The following is a 22338-nucleotide window of genomic DNA, read 5'->3' as shown; positions in this document are numbered from 1 at the left end:
ACAAAGTGAGAAAGCTTTTGAAGCTGGATACCCGTTTTAGTGACGTTGGTACTTTGCCAAGAAGTGATCAACCTCTTAAAGTATGTTTAGAAATTATAATTTTTCTTTCCGGAAAATTCTGTTCTGGTTGAAGAATCATACACTGAGCTTATATTACAGAGTCAGAAGGAACGACATATACATCTCATTAAATTTTACGAGACGTGTGTGTGTGTGTGTGTGTGTGTGTATTATCTTTTAAATAAATAATCTCTAACAAAGATACACAGAAAATCTTTCTCTCTGAATTCTTTGTCGTTCTCATTAGGTTGTATTCAAGTAATATGAAAACAAAATAACAATATTTTCTGGTTAGTTATTTCATGTAACTAAACTGCCGCTATTTTTACCATATTTTTACGTACTTAAAAATATTAAATTAAGCGGTGTATTGCTTCAAAAAGTCTCTCTGAAGTAACAATTTATCTGTTAAAAATTTGTTGTGGATAAAATTCGCAGCGCACACATTAACCGCGCGATGTTTTGCTAGGATAATTACTCACGTATACTTCATCAACTAGAAGAGAGCTTTGCACTAGCGCATTCAATGAACTCAATTTCACGTCTGTCCATATGAAAGCACAGCTCACAACAACCGCTAGGAAATTGCAGTGGACCATTAATATGAAAATTACTTGCAGACATGCACCATTAAATATCTTGTCAAGAGCTTGGACATCTAAACTCGTTGGTGGTGGTGACGGTGAGAGTTGGGTAACGGGAAAATACCGGAATTTCCCTTCGCCAAGAATTCAAATTTCATTCTTTTCCATTCCGGGGAAAGTGATTCGCTTGAGCATACGGAGACGGCAAAATGAAATGCCTTCACGAAGTGTTTTCAGCTGTGCAATATCCGCTTCTGTCAAATGCCATCCCTCTCTTTCCTGCTATAGTGATCGTTTCTAGCTATGTAAACTTTGGAATGCAATATCCCTAGATCATCAATAGAACACAACTGCTGTTTTGAAGCTGCTTCATCCGATGGAATCTGAATTGCACGAAATATTAACGTATCTGTTCAACATGCCAATATGTTGTATATAGGGATAAAATACAAATGGATTTTTTCTACATTTTGTATTGTAACCTTGTTTGAAATACTCTGTAAACATACAGCAAAAGTGATATGGATATTCACAAAAGTTTCCATTTTAATTATAGAATTTCATATAACCAGAGAGTTTCCCATAAATCGTACTTCAGGCTCATTTCAGAGATGTGCACAAAAACTGTATCTCAGATGAGCTTATATTCTCGAAACAGAAAATTTTCATTTTGTTAAATTCCCTTTTCATTTTCGAAATTCATTTTTTCACTCAATTTTCACTTTTCAACATAGTATTTAAATATTCTTCTACTACATCTTTCTTGAATATGTTTACATTGGAGGGACGCAGGGGATATGTTGGGGTGATATGATCGAAGCGTTTAAAATTTTTAACGAGATGGATAGGATGGACCATGTTATTAATATACAGTCAGTTAGCCAGTTTTTTCGACAAGGGGACATCAGTGTCATTTAGTAAGGGGCAATTCCAGGTTGTGGTGTCGCGGGGAGTTTTTCTCTAATAGGGGGGTTGTAAATAAATGGAATAGCTTACATACGGGGGTTGTGAATTCTAACAAAATTGATACGTTTGCAAAGAAGTACGTTAAACCTAGGGGGATAAATCGAGAATCTATCCATACTTAGACAAGACAACCATAATATTTTTTATGGGCAGTGCATTATATAGCATTAACATTTAGTTTTTTTCTTTCGTGAAAAATGCTTTTATATTGGGTTGTTGTATTCATATTTTTTTATGGGCATGCTTTTTCAGCAGACTCGCTGGACAATTTGCTTGCTGTGGTCTTTTGTTTGTATTTGTATTTGTAAACTAGGCTATTTCCAATTGCGTAAAGCAGCCCGTTCCGGAGAAATAAGTTTTTTACTTGTACTTTAAATTTTTATTCCGTTGGTAGTATGTACATGTACTTAGTACGTTCCATGTACTTTAAATTTTTATTCCAGATGTATTCCGAGCTGCTAACCTTTAAATAGCGTTTTAATCGTTTAATTGGCAATCATTGAAATATTGTGAGGGAACTTTTTTGTGAGGAGTTATATTATTATTATACTCTGACATCCATATTCGCTATGGACATCTATTTCTCAGTCCCCTCGTTGGGCATATTCCCCGTTTTGGCCTTGTATCTGTATTTGTATAATCAAATGAGGTACCCTGAATATCATTACATAACAAAAAAATATTTTCAATTATTAATAATAATACGGCATGTTGCACTATAGGGAACACATTGCATTTATATGATTTACATACATAGATTAAAATAGCTCAACAATATCATGCACGGCAATATTTCCTGCTCTGAACATAATATTTCACTCCAAGAATGCAAGGGTTAACAATCATCATTGCTTCTAAATAAATAGGACACGTGTGCCTTTGAGCCATTCTGCAAGTGATTATAAAAACTTCATGAACAGCTCAAAAGTAAAATCAAATGTTTAGGAGCTGTTTAGAAGCATAAATGCTAAAACGAGATGAAAATATACGATGCTTTTACTTGAATTATAAGAAACATGTTTCTTGAAAATTTGCCCTGTCGAATAAAGGGTTAAATTAACAGAAATTGATAAAAGCAGTGAATAAATATATATTTTTTCTTTTTTTTCCAAAATTGAAAAAAAAAATATTTTTCAATCATTTTGGCCCTCTCGAGTCTCTCTACCTGTGACTCTTCTCTGTTCATTGCTGAGAAACGAAAGATTCTTTCGTTTTAATGCTCTATGTGAGAAATTTATGATGTTAAATAAAGTTCACCTCCGAAAGTGATAACAAAACTAATAATTTCAACCAAAAAGACGCGGTCACCCTATGCTAATGAGCAGAGATGTCGCTCAATATCATCCCATTAATTATACAAAAGGTGTAAAATTTTATGTCAGTTCATTTAATAGCTATTATTAGAGACATCGTATAAATTTATTACCTGAACTCCATCACTTTAGCGCGAGCTAAAATATGCAGCTCACTTTTTTTTTTTGAAGGAAATGTATATTATTATTTCTAATGTACCTAATAATAATAAAAATTTAGCGAATAACTCCAGGCATAATCATTATGGAAAAATAAATGAGTTCTATTATTTTTTCTATTTCGTAAAGAAAATGAATCAAGAGCAGAGACATTTCTTTAATTTCGAGGAATTTACGCAGAGAAAGGTATTGATTATTAATCTGGTGAAGGAAATATACGCGTTCATAAGAAATACCCACGGTGTCCTTTTAAGGGAGCAGCTGAATTTTTCCAATTGCATTGCAACACATTGCATTTATATGATTTACATACATAGATTAAAATAGCTCAACAATATCATGCACGGCAATATTTCCTGCTCTGAACATAATATTTCACTCCAAGAATGCAAGGGTTAACAATCATCATTGCTTCTAAATAAATAGGACACGTGTGCCTTTGAGCCATTCTGCAAGTGATTATAAAAACTTCATGAACAGCTCAAAAGTAAAATCAAATGTTTAGGAGCTGTTTAGAAGCATAAATGCTAAAACGAGATGAAAATATACGATGCTTTTACTTGAATTATAAGAAACATGTTTCTTGAAAATTTGCCCTGTCGAATAAAGGGTTAAATTAACAGAAATTGATAAAAGCAGTGAATAAATATATATTTTTTCTTTTTTTTCCAAAATTGAAAAAAAAAATATTTTTCAATCATTTTGGCCCTCTCGAGTCTCTCTACCTGTGACTCTTCTCTGTTCATTGCTGAGAAACGAAAGATTCTTTCGTTTTAATGCTCTATGTGAGAAATTTATGATGTTAAATAAAGTTCACCTCCGAAAGTGATAACAAAACTAATAATTTCAACCAAAAAGACGCGGTCACCCTATGCTAATGAGCAGAGATGTCGCTCAATATCATCCCATTAATTATACAAAAGGTGTAAAATTTTATGTCAGTTCATTTAATAGCTATTATTAGAGACATCGTATAAATTTATTACCTGAACTCCATCACTTTAGCGCGAGCTAAAATATGCAGCTCACTTTTTTTTTTTGAAGGAAATGTATATTATTATTTCTAATGTACCTAATAATAATAAAAATTTAGCGAATAACTCCAGGCATAATCATTATGGAAAAATAAATGAGTTCTATTATTTTTTCTATTTCGTAAAGAAAATGAATCAAGAGCAGAGACATTTCTTTAATTTCGAGGAATTTACGCAGAGAAAGGTATTGATTATTAATCTGGTGAAGGAAATATACGCGTTCATAAGAAATACCCACGGTGTCCTTTTAAGGGAGCAGCTGAATTTTTCCAAATGAAAAAAAATCGTCAATTATAAGAATTCATTTCTTTTCTAATAAAAAAAATATAAAATATTTCTTTTTTTTCAGTGGACTAAGCAAGTTTTATCCAATTAGAGATCGCTGCTTCTTATATTAGAGCGCTAATTGTCTTACCGTTTCTAGAGCACTTGAAAAGCTAGAAAGTTGAAGAAATATCAAAAAGCACATATATTCAAATGAACACGAAGTTTTAATGACGTATTCCGGCGCGAGAGATTTTATTCTAATTTGAATTTTTTAAACATTCTAATGAATTATATTATTTTTTGTTGATGTGCATTGCCAATTTCTGTAGGGAATTTTGAAAAATATAAGATTTTTTGCTTAAAAAATTGCTTTTTTTAATTGTTTGTATTGGTAGAAAAGTTTTGACACACCAACAACTCACCCATGGTAAGTCAGCCACACAATACATCGCCTTCATAGCCGACAAAACATCGCCGTAAAGGTAGGAAGAACAATAGGAAAGTGTCATCCTCAGGCATTTCACTTTAGCACGTACAGATCCCAAAAATGACCCCGAAGCCAAACTTTCTTGTCATTCATCAACCAATTGCTGTCATTATCAGACATTTTGGGACGTACCAAATTTCTCTTATCAACAAGGATCCTGTACATTATAAGAACTCTCGTATTCTTAAGAAATCGGACAGTCTTTTTTATTTTCTGAACAATATTTTTTTCGTGTTTTTTTTTTTTGCTTATTGCATTTTCGCACATGATTTCTAACAGTTCTATTCTTATAAACATTATAAAAAAAAGTATATCAGTTTTCACTCATGGGGGAGGGGGGTTCCTATAAAAAGTCCCGATAGGTTGAGTATCGTAGACAGCTGTTGCGATCGATAGTTACCAACCAGTACAGTGTTTATAGGCGTCGCATTCTGAGCTTTTACGTTTCTTGTTTTTACGGCACAACCGATACAAATATAGCCAAAAGGTTTTTGAGCAAGTATTGATTTATTTTTGTTGCTGTGTGAGTTAAAGCGATTTCCTTTAACTTTTCCATGCTTCTCTTTCGTCATTTATGAACTTGTGCCCCGAGCCTAGGCCCTCAAATATGACGTTTCAAATTACACGTTAATACGTTTCCTAAGCTATTTTTATCTGGGAGTTATCCGATAAACAATAAATTTGAAGAAGGCTACTTTTTTTTTAAAATGGCAAAAACATTTCTTTTTGTTTTTTTGTGTGTGTGTGTGTGCTATGAAGTTCGTATGACATTATATGTATTTTTTTTTCTGAAGTTTTATTTGGAAAAATTGGCATTTAATAAGTGGAAAATAGTAAAAAAGATGTATTCACAAAACATCTTTAAATCTTGCTCAAATATATTCTCTTCAGATCCAATGTAGATATGGCATTTGAAACGTTTCTTTTGAGTTGAAAAATAATGAAATTATGTAAAAAAATTGAATAAAATTTTTTTGAAGAATGAAACTGAATTTGGAAATAAGCCGAAAGACCTTTTTTTCAAAATTTTCATGCTTAAGCAGACATAAAATTAAATTGAAACCACATCCCTTCTGAAACACGGAATTCGAACACATTAACGTTCATCATTTATATTTATTACGTATAATATTTATGCAACCAATGTGATTTTTTTTAAGTAAACAAAGTAATATGCTTTTCACAAAAGGTTTGCATTTATTATATTTTAAATTCAAGAGCTATTTATCAATTATCCATTCTTTACCATAGTTTGTGATATTAATTGGAAGTATAGTCATTCTTGTGTCATTTATAGGAATAAAAATCTGTAATTATATATATAGACAATTTTTTTAAAGGAAAACTTGAGATTTTATGAATTTCTAATGAAAAATTAATGTGGAAGTTCTCGGATATAGTTCTATAAAAGTAGTTATAGACATTTTAAATTATTCATACGTTTGGAAGTTCGCTTTTTGAAATAGGATAATAAAAATGGTAGCATATAGTTCCGGTGCGTTATATGCCCATATATTCATAACATATACATATTAAAATAAATATTTAGATTTATTTATGATTTTATTTTATATTAAAGTTTTATTTAATAAAGTTGGAGCTATATTGTTAAACTGTTTTTATTTGATATTATTTAAAAAATTTACCAATTATAATTAAGGGGAAAAAAGAAAATTTAGAAATATTATATATATTAATATATAATATAAATATAATATTAATATTATTAATAATGGAATTATGTTTGAAAAAAACATGAAGAGTTATGTTTTGAAATATATGACAACCATATTTTTATGGGCATCTTTTTATCAGCCACCTCGTTGGGCATTTTGTCTGTTGTGGCATTGTATTTGTATTTGTATTATATTATTAGAAATATCCTGTTTGCCGCATAATGATACTAACATTCTACACCAAATTCATTTATTTATTTATTTGAGTGTTTCTTTTCAAAAACGATTGAACCTTAACGATTGAATATTGAGTGAAATGTAAGATGGTTGGAATAACTGGGTAGAAATCACAGTCTATTGCTGTCGTACATTGATTTACTTTCATGCCTTTTATATAGTTTACATGTATTTTTTCTAATTAATGAAATAAATTACTTGTATAATCGATATTTAAAACCCGCATATGTCCATATGTATTGAAAACAATGCAACATCCGAAAATCCTTATTTTTGACTGCACGTATTCAAGTGATTTCATCCTTTTATCAATAAAAAAAATGCGTTTTCTACGTAAAAAAAAATATTCTCTGCATGCCGTGTTTTTATCCGAGTAAATATTATCGAGAATATTCTATTTCAACTAAATGTACGTTATTTCGTGACATGCCATTTATTTCCGAGGCGCTTGGAAAGAAAGAGAAGGGTAAAAAAAAAATATTGATCATTTATGATATAGTACAGTAATTTTTTCCAACGCATTGCCCTACGGATAAAACGCGGTTTCAAACAATCGATCTGCGTCACACCAAGAACACCGATCTCGCTATAAGCCACGCTTCTTCACCTCCGTGTTCCCTGTTATCACCCTACTGATAGACATTCACTACTTCAATAGCATCAAAAGAAAAGCAAAAGTTACGAACGGAATAAATAAAATTAAGGACTTTTTTCGAGCAATTGAGAAATGGCGTCAGAAAAAAATAATAAAAAAAGAAACAAAACCAAACGATAGAAACTTTAAAGGAAAAATAATTAAAACTTTGTTTCGCGTCGTCTAGATTTATTATGCATTTGTTCTATTTGTGTATTCTGTGTTCACCCAGCAGACATTTATAAAGTTAACGCTCGATAACTGCGTGTGCAATGTTTATTTTACCAGTAAAGTTACCAAGTTTTCTGTAAATAATCACCAAAGGTTTTTTTTAAAACCATTTTACGAGATTAATCGTTATATAATGAAGTATTATTTAGAAAGTCCTAGACACAAGTTTGGAGTTTTTCACACTGAATTATTTTTTAAGGCAACTGCCTGCCTTCGGGTACTTTGAAAAAAACATTTAATAAAACGAATGTGGTTTTGGTTTGGATATGATATAAAGTTGAGAAAATAAATGCTATGTTTTGGTCTTAATCTTGAATATTTTGGCGGAAAATTTATTATTACGAATTTTGTATGTAAAATAAGCATATTCTTAGTACTTCTGCTAGATATTGTCCACTTGTCCACTAAAAACTACTGCTTGTGTATCAACATGTTCTTCACACAGATTATTTCTCTGACATTTTTTTGTCTTATGAACTAAATGAACTAAAAGTTTTAGAATACTGTGAAAACTTTTTTGAGATATGATTTCTTATGTGAGAATAGACATTTTTCGTTAAAAATACTTGATGTTCTCAATCCAAAATCATGTTAATTTAAAAGTTTCGAATATTTTACTTAGTTTTCAGTTCATTGCACAGCCTGAACTGCTAAAATACAGTGGGAAAGTTTCATAGAGATATTTTTAAGGATGGTGGAGCTGTGAAGTTTTTCGTGAAGTGTGAAAGCGAAAAAAACACAAATCCTCAGAAAACGCAATTAAAGATTTCATTACCGGATTTAGATCATTATATTCGTTTTACTTAATCGGCAGTTACTTTGCTTGTAGTTATTGTGGAGACAAAAATGAAACAGTTTTAAATTCTAGAATAACTGCACTTTCAAATGAATACAAAAAATTAATTTCAAACGGTTTTGTGAAATTCGTCATTTGAAGGCAGGCAGTCGCTTTAAATCTAATATTATATCTTCTATTTCTCTGTGCTTGTAAAAGGCAATCTTATTTTAGTATCGTATAAATTTGTTTTATTTTTAGTGTGCAGTCAGATGGGCAGAGGTATCTTCACTCTCATTGCCACAACATCTGAGCCTACGTACGAAACATTGGCATCATATACAAACACACTTCGTATGCCCATTCTTAGCCCCGCTTTTCCACAGACAAATTACGATAGGCCAGTAAAGTATGGAGTTAGTATGAAACCCCAGTATCTAAAGGCTATCATAGACGTCATTAAAATGTATCACTGGAAGTCCATTATATATTTATACGACTCGGATGATGGTAAGTACTTGAAATAATATCCAAATTTATAAATAGCATCATTAACGTTGTTCGTTCTCTTCTATATTTTAATTAAAATTGACATCTCACACACATAATGAAAATCATATTCGATAATATATTTTTTATATTATTAATATTTATTCCTATCTCTCGCTGTGTATTTATACTGCATTTTGTTTAACATAGTGGAAAATGAAAGTTGAAACAGTATTTTCAAAATACCATGTACCAGTTTATAAATTTACGAAACGACAACGAATCCACAAAAATGCAACAAGTCAACCTATTTTCGTGCGCGATGTTATTTGATAACATATTATACTGCGTACACATAACGTAATATAAATTGATTCGTACTTTGAAAGCTTTAATAATTCAAAAGAGCGGTGGGTGATAGAGATCACGAATGGTTCGTTTATGCATAAGTTTCCAAATTTTTGCTGCTATTCTTCCTCAATAAATCTCATTATCAGTAAAAGCGAGAAATGATTGTTCCTTTTTAGATATGCGAGAAAAGATGCACCATCAATTTCTTTTACGGAAACAAAGCTGACCGAATTTGCATGATTTATACTCCCCCTGTAATAGTCGAAATCGAGAAGATATTAATTTCAGGATAGTAACAGACGCAGATGTGCATGTAAAATGAGAATAATCCTTAAATAGTTGTTATTTTAATTCGGAAAACATAGCAAGATATATTTTGTATATATTTAAATTATTATTATTTTAAACACGATTCAAATTTTCTTACAATTTTTCTTGTTTCTTACAATTTTCTACCAAATACTATTTAATTTTTTTAAAAGAACAAAATAAAATAGACTGAATGTGTGTCGATTTCTTAAATTTGGGTCTGATAAAAATATTTCTTATAAAAATCCCTTTCGAAAGATATCGTTTAATTTCATAATAATTATATTACATTAATGACATTTATTCGTCATTTTGTACATGTGTTGTTTCGGTGTAAAATTTTATATTTCAAATGATTATGTGGGTTCAGCAGGTACGCAAAAAATTGCATAAGTTTTTGAATTATGAAAGTTCACTTTTGATATAAGAGCAAAATTGAAACGTTTCAAAACACAAGCGGAAGGTCTCAAAATATCATTGGCCCTCATAAATCATGGTTTCTGTCGATAAAATTAGAAAGGATTAAGATTAAGATTATGCTCAAAAGTAAAATGTTACATAAGTTACAGTAGTTCATTTGATTGTGATACTATTAATCAATACTATAAAAGCACGATTCATGAGATATTAATTTATAAAAAAAAATTCGTTTAATTGCACAATTCATGAATTTCATAACACTGCAAAGTTCAATAGGATATGATTTAAGAAAAATTATATCGATTGATTTTATATCGGGATAAAAAATTATTTTCTATTGCGATTAAAAATTATTTTCTATTGCGATTAAAAATTATTTTCTATTGCGATTAAAAATTATTTTCTATTGCGATTAAAAATTATTTTCTATTGCGATTAAAAATTCTTGGTATGCATGAGTTGAAATACTATAGAAGAGCCACCTCGTCATATTTATTTGAATATAATGAAAGAAAATTATTAAATTTAGATGATTAATCATTCAATCAAAAATCGGCTGCACCCTCATGACATCTAAAAAATATAGTGATCGATCTTGAGAAATTTCGTGAAGCTATTTTATTTGCCACAATATTTATTTTTGTTATTTTAAATGTATATCCTTAATACCCTAAAGAACAGCAGCAATCGTATTTGACAACATTGTGTGAATTGGAAGTGTTTTTTTTTCAATAGCACAAAGAGTTTATTTTATGTATACAATAAATATTTAAAATTGTAGGAAAAATGGTCTTCGCATCGAACTATGTACATCGAAAAATCCAGAAAAAATAAGAGTTGATGGATGTTCTCTATTCAAGAGGAGTTGTTTTATATTTTAGTCTCTCCATTTACATAAAGCAAAATACTTCGCTTGAAATCACTTAATAGGAAAATGGTGTTGGCTATGATTAATTACCCATCAATTGCAAGACTGTTGAAAGAACTTTGTTACTATATTGCTCTGTTGTTATAATAGACAGTATATTTCCTCACGATTTGCATATTTGTGATACGCTCTGGTAATTTTAAATGGTGTTTCTAGTATTTGCTCCGCTATTCCTTTCAAAGAGAAGTCGCAACATGCCGTACGGAAAAAAAATCACATATTTTAAGACATTCCATGACATATATGTACCACATGTTTCGATAGAATTCATCTGTTTTCGTTATATATATAAACCCTTCTGAATCCATTCCTTTTCTTTGATATATTTATTTTATTCAGCGTGTCTTGTGTTCTAAAACTCGAAAACAAAACTAAATAAAAGAGGATTTTTGAAAGCATGGGAAATTCGAAGGTAAAATGTTTCTGTAAAATGAACTCTTTTTGTGGGTTTCCTTGTCTATTTCGGTTATTTTAAAATTTATGTCAGTCAATAAATAAATAAATAAATTAGGTAGTTTTATCAGAAACATGTTTTGGATTACTTAGACGAATACATTTTTTAAGAAACTCATGTATCAGTTTTACTTACTTTTTAAACGTGAGTAGAAAATATTTCAACGAGATTTATGGAACATATTGGAATTTCTATAGACTTGGTTTTCTCTTTCGGACGTCTAATAAATATATATTTCTTCGTAAGAAATAGATATAAAGCCATTAGAAAAACAAATTCGAAAGTAAGTAATGATCGACCTCTTCACATATAAATATACAACGACTTCTACAAGTATATTTATATGTTAATTTAAAAAAATATAAAATCTTCATAACATAAATTCATTTATAAAGACATAAATATACAGTGCACACAACACACACATTGTTATTTATACTGAAAAAAAAAGTTTTGTTTCATCATTTGTAAGTGTTTAGTTTCAATTTGTTTCTATATACAGTTCTTCGTTATTTATTTAAAAATATTTGAAGTTTACACAATTACATAATTTTTTTTACACTTTTCGATAGAGAACATTTCTTGAAACGATGATGCAATTGATTTGGTTGCACATATTAGTAACTTTAGTTTGAATGTATGTCTTTCGCGTTAAAAGATCTTCTGGTGCGGTAGCCCAGATCCATAAAATTCTAGGCTAGAGTACGAAAGGATCTTTAGAGGTGTCGCGAATTCGATACCCGGTTCGTCCTTGTGAGAAACTTTCTTAACGCAGAGTGCCATAAAAACATGACCACAGAAAAGGATTTCTATCGCAGGGAGTCCTACATCGAGGGGAGAGCGCACCAGCTTCTCAGTGATTATATAAAATTGGCTGCCGTTCGGAATCGGCAATGAATTGTAGGTGCCGGTCTAATTAGCCCTCGCGTGCAGAAAATGGCCAGGGTGCGACAAAAATGATCAAATTGAAAGATCTATCTTATATATATGTACAGGGTGTCCTGTAAGTGCTAGCACGGACTTTATCTCATCAACCCTACATCGCAGAGGTACGATTCCGATTTTTTTTTTGTTCGGATCAGGAGAGACAGAGCAACAACTTTCTAATTGGAAGTTGGAGCACCGGGGCCCGTATAAAAATTCAGATTTTTTTTATTTTGCGACACACTGTATTTTTGCTCTCAAAACTGGTATATGGTAATTTTTGAACGCCTGTTGAGCATTTTTTAAGTTTACGTATGTTCTTTTTTTTAATTTCATCGTCTATAAAACACTAATTCAATGTGTAATAAACCTTAGATCGTGCACATGTCGCCACCAGAAGCGACATATTCTGAAATTTCAGTGCAGGTGAAGTTATCATGAGTGCGTAGAGATTTGAGACAAGAACATTAATTTTTAATATTGATTGGTATATTATATTTGTATCTGTATTGCCTCTAATGTTATATAAAGCATCTTCAAAATTAATGTAGGAAATACGTGATATACTGCTTCGTGGCGATTAACCTAAATTTTGAGCAAATCTAACAAATTTCTATCTCGAACTGTTGAATATAAAATATGCTTAAATTTAGACTACGTGAATTCATGGGCAAAATGGAAGTGTTTTTATTACTGATGAGTGTATAGCGTTTGTTTACAAATAATTGTCAGTGCAGTGCTGTTTGCGGTCCGTAACTTTATTCTATATAACCATAGCATGTTTAAACGAATCAAATCGCTCGGCGGTGACAGGCAGCCTTGAAGCTGAACAAGGGATAAGCATATTTTACCCAGATTGATGTTACGGCTACCGCGAATTTTTTATTATCTCACGGATCTATACGACTTAATTTATTTATTTATTCATCATTCTAACAACAGAGAAAAAAGTACAGTTATAGTTGGAGAGAAAAAAAAAAATTAACAAAGTGCACAAGAAAAACAACAGATAATAAAAAAAATAAATGCACAAAGATCAAAAAATGTATAAGTAAATGAAGACAAATATACATTACTCTCACTTGGACTAAAAAATTGAAATAGTTTAAAACGTCAAATAAAGTTGATTTTAAAATGCAATAAAAAAAACGCAAATAAAAAAAATAAATGCAAAATTAAACATAAAATATATAAAATTGAGAACAAAAAAAAAATTATTGTTTAAAAAAGTGGTGTTTCTAAAATTCTTCCAAAGGGGAATAAAAATATCTAGATGCCCTGTTCGACAATTGTATAGGTGACTGAATCGATGAATTGGATCGAAATGACATAAATTTGATCTGTAGATCTTAGTTGCGAACAAATTATAAAATCTCGTTCGATACATTGGAGCATTAATATTGACTTATTTGCATACAATCAATCTTATTATGAAATAACTTATGGAAAAATGATATCAATAAAAAATCTCTACGATCACTTAAGCCGGGTTTTTCTAGGAGCAGGTTTCCTGTGCCGCGCGCAACGTGATTCGCCCAGCGCGACACGCCGTCCACTCACCAATAAGAAAACAGCATGACAATACGCCTCACGACAGCGCTTTACGCCGGGCTTGATTGGTCGACTGCTTCTGGAGGAGTCAAATGCGTCGCGCGCCGCGCGTTTCACCGATCTTCCTTTCATTTTTGTTGTGTTTTCTTTCCCTTCAAACCGGAGCATGCATTCGATAGAGTAGTTGATGTCAGGGCCATATACTATATAGCCGCCCTGATCTGATGCGCCACGCTAGGAAAACACTAACGGGTAGCGTAATTATGTAACACGTTTCTGCCGGCACGAAATGGTCTAATTCGGTTCACCTGGCGCAAAAAACCTACTCCTAGGAAAATCCGACTTAAGACTAACAACATGAAAGAACGAGCGTGAAAACGTACCAGTAAGAATATCATGATTAACACCGAACTTTTTGCAAAACAAATACTTGAGGAATTTATATTGGACCGATTCCAATAATTTTTTGTTTGGTAATCATGAAGTGGGCTCCAAATAATGCATGCATATTCAAGTTTGGATCGAATAAGAGAGTTAAACAGCACAGTTAGAACCAATCCGGAAGTTCACAATTAAAACCAAATGTTATAAGTTTTTCAGATAAAATAGCATGATGGATTTTATCGAATGCCTTAGCAAAATCAGTATAGATGACATCCGATTGGGCATTTTTATTAATTGATTCTATTATGTTAACGTTAAGGTTCATCAAATGCATCACAGATCTTTCGGGCATGAAACCATGTTGATTTACTGATGAGTTCGTTAATTTCAGGATATATTCCCGCATGTATAACAGATTCGAAAAGTTTTGAAAAACAAGAAATAATTGCCACCGGTCTATAGTTTGTTAGACAGGCCTTATCCCCCTTCTTATAAATTGGAATTATTTTGGATTTTTTCCATTCATGGGGAAATTTCTAGACTTTATAGATAAATTAAAAATGATCAATAAAGTATATACAAAAAAGTCCACACAAGCTTTAATAATATATACAGAAATCCCTAAAGACTTTGTATTCTTGAGGTCATTGACACATAGTCTAATTTCATCAGCCGTAATATTATTCACGCTCACTATGTCATGTTCCTTCAGAATGCATAACAGCAAAAGATGATTTCCATTTATGTTTACAATAGAGAGGTCATAAGAAAAATGCTTTAATTTGAGATTAATTTCGTCTTAATTTATGTCTCGCATGACTGCATCTGCCAGATTACAAATGTATCAACACAGGTTAAGGTGCAATTTGCTTATGGCCAGATCTGCGATTGCTATTTATTTCTCAGAAATTTCCACCGTACAATTTTTGCACATATCATTAATGAAGCGATCATGATTATAATTCGGTTTTTCACATTCATTAATAGAATACAGAAATTTATTTTGCAAAATTCACACATTGTTACTTACATTGAACGAAAATAATCTCACCTACAAAATAACAGAGGGTGAAATTTGTTTTAAAACTAAGTCACTGATACGATAACTTTTAACTTTTACACGTTTTACGTGTTGGAAAGAGTTTGTTGAGCATTAAAGCGAAGCCTATTCTCTCTATGTCAAGCTTTGTTGTGGAACTGGTGGTATAAAGTACGTGTAAAGGATGTTAGCATTACGCAATGCATAAGCTCCACCATCCTCAAGCAATACGAGAGTTATGCAATAAACAATATTAATTCTAAGAGTTATGGTTTGTCTTACTTCTTGTTCGATATGCATATTTCAATTTGATATTTCGCTTTCTAATTATTTTGGAACTTCAAATATTAATCGGAAGGTTGATTGTAAGTTATTTTAAATGCAGTTGAAATTTCTCTTCAGTGTCATAAAGTGCAGAATAACATAAATGCGTTCGTTAATATGCAGAATATATCAGCATGGATTATGCATTCTTCAAGGGCAATAATATAACCCATTTTAATGAGGTTTTAAAAATATGTTTTTAAGTATAATTAAAAGACGAGAATGGCTCGATAATTCAGGTAAGACAATATCTAAAAAGTCACTCTGAATCTGAAATCAACAACTGACAAAAAGGTAAAAGTATTAAAAAATATGCGATCAAATTTACATTTCTAGTGGTTGTTGTTAAATGTTAATGCACACGTTCTATTAAATCAAGAAGTCTATTAAATCATAGAAGTTAAACCGGCTTATATTGTTACATACTTTACTTGGTGAATATCAAAACAGCATAATAAGTCATAAAGAAAAAAAAACATAACGAGAGCCGTATCCACTGTTTCACAGATGAACTTGATATTGAAATTTCACGCGCGTATATCTCTCATCAGGTAATACCCGTTTCAATTATTCATGGAAAGTCACTCAACGTAAAGAGAAAACAAGAGAACAATGAAAAAGGTGAGTTTCCTTCAGTTATTGTCACAAATTTCATATTATTTTTTATTTTGATAAGAAAAGTTATTTGTGGAGAATTATATTTTCATTTTTTTCCAGGAACTGCTATGAGATATGACTTTGAATTAGAAAAGATGTTGCCTATCGATGATGATGATATGCCAATGAGATAAAGAAAGCGTGAAAACAGGTTTCCACTTTAATTGAAAGATCAAGTGAAACGACGAACAGTCTTCAGATTCTGATTATGAAGAGAATATTTCAAATAGTTCCACAGACTGATGTGTAATTTGTACATTACTTATTGGATGAAAGAGTGAGAAGAAGGGAGAAGATGGAAGAATATATACAAATATATGGAGATAATTTGAAGATTTCTTTGGCAGAAAATATTGATAACATTTTACTATATAAGTAAATATTATTTTTCAAATTTATTTTTCCCTCTGCAAATTTCCATCAATAATTTTTTAAAAGTTCCTAGGAAGTTACTGTATATGTTCACATCAGTAATCTTAATTTTGCACACCCGACGAATCACTATAATTCTTTTTGTCTTATAGACTGCAGTCCAGGATGTAAAATTAGGTCTGTCTACACCATTTATTTTTTGAATCGTTGGTTGTAGAAACTTCTTTTTCAATTAGAAAAGAAAAGAATGCATTCAAATAACGTTTTCATTTAATATATATCATATATTTTTCTAAAAACCGTATATGTACCAAGATATAAGATTTAAATTTTATATGGTCTTCTCTTTTACTTTAACTTCTGATTAGGAAGTTTTTCCACCAAATATAATTCATGTTTCTAAGTGAAATATTCGCTGAGATATTTGAATTCAATAAACTCTGAAAATGACTAAAATAACCTCATATATCGAGGAACAAACTTGAGAAAAAACAGCACAAAATTTTGAAACATATGATGTTGCAGTTTATTGAAACTTTCTTACATTTCGAGATGTCCCTTAAATATCTATGACCAATATATCGGGAAATAATGCACTTAGAAACGTGAAATTGTTTTGTAGGACTCGGTAGAAACGAAGGGCTAAATAATCAGGGCTGTCACATGATGATCGGTACCAACACCATCTACAGCAGAGGGCCCCCACGCAAAGCTTTGACGTCCCTGAAGAAGTCAATTTCACCTTTTATATCTTTACCTTTATTTGCAGTATATCCAATGACTATAGGTGAAATGGACTTCTTCAATGACGTTACGAGCTTCTCGCGGAGACCTTCTGCCATAGATGGTGTTGTCCTTACCCGGTACCAGCTGACGTCATCCCCGTGACAGAGCAGGTTAATTACCATTGGCTACTTTGGTATTTCTATGTCACGCTTTATTTAAGAATAAAGAGAGGAGTGACGTCACTCACCCCTGATCCAAGACCACGCCCATTGTGCCAAGGTGGTGAGAGCACCTTCAAAGGGATGAGACAGCGCTCACTATATAGCCCTGGTAGGGATGGGTAATCATTTTCTAATCGGAGGTTGAAGGACAGATGGGCCATATAAAAAAAAATCGAATTTTCTATCTCTCTCAGTACATAATGCCCTTAGTAAAATAAGTGAACACGTTGTATTTATAGCTTTTTCTCTCTCTCTCTCTCTAATTGCATGTATATTTCTATAACGGTTCTAAAGATAATTGGTGTATAAAGTCTTAATTGGTATAAGCGAGATTAATGTATTCCGGAGAAAAATCTATTGTTATTGATATTGAGACTGAAAAATATTGTTTCAGCGCCGAGTGTTCTTTTACTTTTTATTTCGCATCATGCGTCGCAGTCTAGCAGACATCAATATGCTCTTGACGCATCAATGTTTCTAGATATTAGATAATAGTAAATGTTCAAAGTCAATACCGTTATCTCACTTAAGGATCATCGCTTGGACAGATTCATGCAACGATCGCAAATAACTGAAACACTCCCACAAAGTTTGAATCATCAGTCTGAAGATGAAAGGGTGAAACAAGTAGAAATTATAGAGAAATAAATTGAAAATGCCGATTATTAAAATGGTGAGAGCCTAATGAGTACGAATTCTTAATGTCTACTGGAGCTTACATTATAAATCTAACGCGATGCAGTTCGTTTTATACTCGTAGGTAAACTGAATGCTAATGAGCCGTCGGACTCATTAGTCGCTTTACGAACGAGATGAAAGCCCAGTTGCTGATAAAACATTTCTAGAACAGTAGGGTATGTAGGTCAAAGCTGTCATTATATGGATTCTTGTAGGATATGCATTAGTTATTTTATATAAATTCAGCAGAATTACAAATCCAACTGAATTTCGTTGCATCTCAAACAAACCTACAACTGCAACATAAAATCTATATAGGCACTATACAGGGTGTCCCAAATTGTTTGCACAGCGGATATCTGCGGAACAGCTGGCTTTAGAAACATACTTAAATTGCAAGAAGTTGTTTCAAATGACGTGCAGTTTACATAAAATCTGCCCGATCCTAGTACATAAAAATAAAGAAATTAAATTTTTTACAGTTCCCGTGTGCTCAAAAACCTGATTAAAAAGTTATTGTCATGTCTTTTCTCAGGTCAACAATAAATAAATAAAATTGGGGTAAGCTGATTATTTTTGCAGCTTATTTTATTTTTTAAATATATGACATCCATATTTGTTATGGGCATCTTTTTCTCAGCCACCTCGTTGGGCATTTTGTCTGTTGTGGCGTTGTATTTGTATTGTATTAATATAGATACGGCCACAAGGAATACGTTTTTTGTGTCTTGAATCGCGTACTTAGGTTACTTTACGTACTTTACGTTAGGTGCTGCTTTGTCTTTGGAATAGCAAACAGACACTATAAAATGGCGTCTATTTTTGTTGTGAACTGATCAAAATATAGAGAAAAAAAATTGTTACTAATCTCTCATGGTAGTAAGCCTGGTACCCAGTCGGGAAGAGATATCTAAACCGGAGTGATATCGCTGCATGCACCTTTGCTATGCGCATCTGGCGATGCCATTGCGTACTTTTTGAGCTATAGCCGAAAACAATTTGTTACGAAGCAGGGCCGTGGGCAGACTGGAAGAAATAATGAAACCAAAGTGATATTATTGGGTGTATTTTTACTATGTGCATCTGACGATACCATTGCTTTTGGCTTGCGTTTGGTACTTCCCGAGATGAGCGTTTAAAAAAAAAAAATTTCGTCAGGCAAGTTTTTCAGAAGGCTCGAGTGGCGTGATGGCAAGATGTTCGTCTACCACCGTGAAGGTTGCTGTCACGGTCCCGGGTTCGAACCTAAGGAAGGATATAAATAAGGTATTTTCTCTAGCGAACTTGAAGCGACCCCCGATAGACAGCGCCTTCATTTCCAACCCATCTCATTAATGCAATAAATTGCAATATAGCGATATGGGTAGAGTTGGTGAAGTAGTATCGTCAGGCGATTTATTCACGTCAAAAATTCCACGTTTCTGAATGCAGTATTTGTTAATAATTGAATTCAAAAATTGGAGAAAAAAAAAGTGTTCTGTTACTTTTTGTGCCGTTCTTTCCTAACTTTTCTCTCGTTTCTTAATTCAAATATCTCAGCGAATATTGCACTTGGAAACATTGTTTTTTTCTTTACCTCAGGAGACAAGGCAAGAATTTTCTAATAGGGTTTTAAGCACGCGAGGATTGTACAAAAGTTATTTTCTTTATTATTTTTTTGTATATTATAACATAAAATAAATTTTCAGATTTTAAGTAACTGCACGTAATTCCAAAATGTTTTGTGATTGAAAGTACACTGCTGGCCACCGTAAATGCAACACCCTGAAGGAAGCATGCAAATAATATGAAATTTACAACATGCATTAGCGGAGGTGAGATATGCAAATGATTAGAATTTCAGCGCAGACGCACATCACGCGCGCCTGTGGCGCCACTTCAAAGCGCTATTTAAGGCTTGGAGATTTCGACGATTTGAAGTACGGCAATTGTGTTTTTCTTGTGGTTTTTTCAAAAAAACGATCAATTATGCCTCGTAGAAAACAGCGATCATCTTTTGATCAAGTATCCGAGTTCGACAGAGGAAGGATAGTGGCCTACCGAGATTGTGGATTATCTTTCAGGGAAATCGGTAGTCGTGTTGGACGAAACCAAACAACTGTAATGCGGATATGTGATCGTTGGATGCAGGAGGGTACGACGGACCGACGTGTTCGATCGCATCCACCTCAGTGCACCACTTCACGTGATGACAGGCGTATTGTGCGTATGGCAGTGACGGATCGCTCAGCCACATCACGAACCATAGCACAGCACATTGTCTGTACCGCATCATCCAGTGTCTGCGCGTACCATTCGACGCCGTTTACAGCAGAGTGGTCTGTCCACAAGACGTCCATTGCTTCATCTACCCTTGACGCAGAACCACAGACGTCTACGCCGCCAATGGTGCGATGAAAGAAGGATGTGGACGGCACAATGGAATGAAATTGTCTGTACTGACGAGTCACGCTTCTGTCTGCAACACCACGATGGTCGGATTCGAGTCTGGAGACACCGTGGAGAGAGGATGCTGAACAGCTGCGTTATGCACCGCCACACTGGTCCTGCACCGGGTATTATGGTATGGGGCGGTATTGGATATCACTCTCGCACTCCTCTAGTACGCATTGCCGGTACTTTAAAAAGCCAGCGCTACATCTCCGAGGTGTTGGAGCCAATTGTCCTTCCTTACCTTCAGGGCTTTCCCACAGCCATATTTCAACAGGATAATGCTCGACCACACGTGGCACGCATTGTCCAAAGGTTCTTCGTCAATCGCCAGATTGAATTGTTTCGCTGGCCAGCTCGCTCTCCGGATCTTTCGCCGATAGAAAACATGTGGTCCATGGTTGCTCAAAGATTGACCCAGATTACATCCCCAGCTGCCACACCAGATCAACTTTGGCAACGCGTGGAAGCTGCTTGGCCTGCTGTACCCCAAGAACACATCCAAAGTCTCTTTGAATCAATGCCGAGGCGTGTGGCAGCGGTGATCTCCAACAATGGCGGCTACTCTGGCTACTGATTTTGACAGGAACCACACTTCACAGAAGTCTATAAATTTAATCATTTGATGCTTGGTCAACATGTTATCTACAAAATAAATATTGTTGCGATATCTCTTGTCTTTCTTGGTGTTGCAATTTGGGTGGCCAGCAGTGTATGTTTCTAAAGTGAATGGTGGCATAGATATCTGCTGCGCAAACAATTTGGGACAACCTGTATAGCTGGATAAAGTAATGTTTTTCAAACCAATTTAAAATGTTTCTATACAGGGTGATTCCAAAACTCCCTTTGTCGCATTTTACTGACGAACGAACCGTTGATCCCAGAGGTATAATTCAATTAGAAAGAATATTCAAATAACGTGTAGAACTCAGATACGTAATTCATGTTGCAATGAGTGGTGTATAGTTATTAAAATATGAAAATTATATGTTTATACCGACAACTTGTTTTCAAAAACACAACTAGACGGTTGTTACCCTGTCTCTCCTGCGGCCAACAAAAACATTCCACGTTTATAAGTGCAATATTTGCTGAGAAATTCGAATTCAAAATCAGAGAAAAGTTGGGATTGAGTAGCATAAATTGGGGCCGCTGTGGTGGTCGAGTGGTCGTAGTGACAGACTCGCATCGTGAGGATCCGGGTTCGAACCCCACCGTCGCCACAGTGGTGGTCGACTGAGATTGGTTTCCTGTGGTTCCCAACTTCGAGGCACAAATGCGAAATAGTAATAAAGAAAAAAAAATTAAATATAAAATAATGAGCCAGACCCACTTTTGAGGTGGATATCCATGCAATAACATTCATTTCAGCTTTTTATTTATATTTTCTCAAGCACGAAAATGAAAATTAATGTCTCCTTATTGTCTTATATAATCCAATTGCGTCAATCCATACAGTTTAGGATGTTTTAAATTAATTATGGAATTATTTCTTTATTTATTATTATTTCTTTCATTACTTCTGGAGTAATTGCTTTAATCAAATCTGGGTTTGTTTCTTTCATCAATGCTGAAATTATTTCTTTCATTAATGCTGAAATTGTTTCTTTCATTAATGCTGGGATTATTTATTTCATTAATTCTAGAATTTTTCCTTT

The 22338-nt window shown here is 33.1% G+C and overlaps 1 protein-coding gene across 2 annotated transcripts in view; it reads left to right on the top strand.

Annotated features, from left to right (window-relative positions):
* LOC149085230 (glutamate receptor 1-like) overlaps nucleotides 1–22338 on the top strand; it is a 171676-nt gene that overhangs the window by 47263 nt on the left and 102075 nt on the right. For both annotated transcript variants that reach the window (XM_089233110.1, XM_089233111.1), the window contains exon 3: nucleotides 8685–8933. In XM_089233110.1, the coding sequence (XP_089089236.1) occupies nucleotides 8685–8933 (249 nt within the window). The remainder of the gene's footprint in view (nucleotides 1–8684; nucleotides 8934–22338) is intronic.

The sequence above is a fragment of the Pholcus phalangioides genome, unplaced genomic scaffold (genome assembly GCF_987345545.1).
Source record: "Pholcus phalangioides strain wild (caught in Gottingen) unplaced genomic scaffold, Ppha-v1.0 ptg000007l_1, whole genome shotgun sequence".
Lineage (NCBI taxonomy): Eukaryota > Metazoa > Arthropoda > Arachnida > Araneae > Pholcidae > Pholcus > Pholcus phalangioides.
The sequence above is the reverse complement of the archived record's forward strand: the minus strand, read 5'-3'. Positions and strand labels throughout refer to the sequence as shown.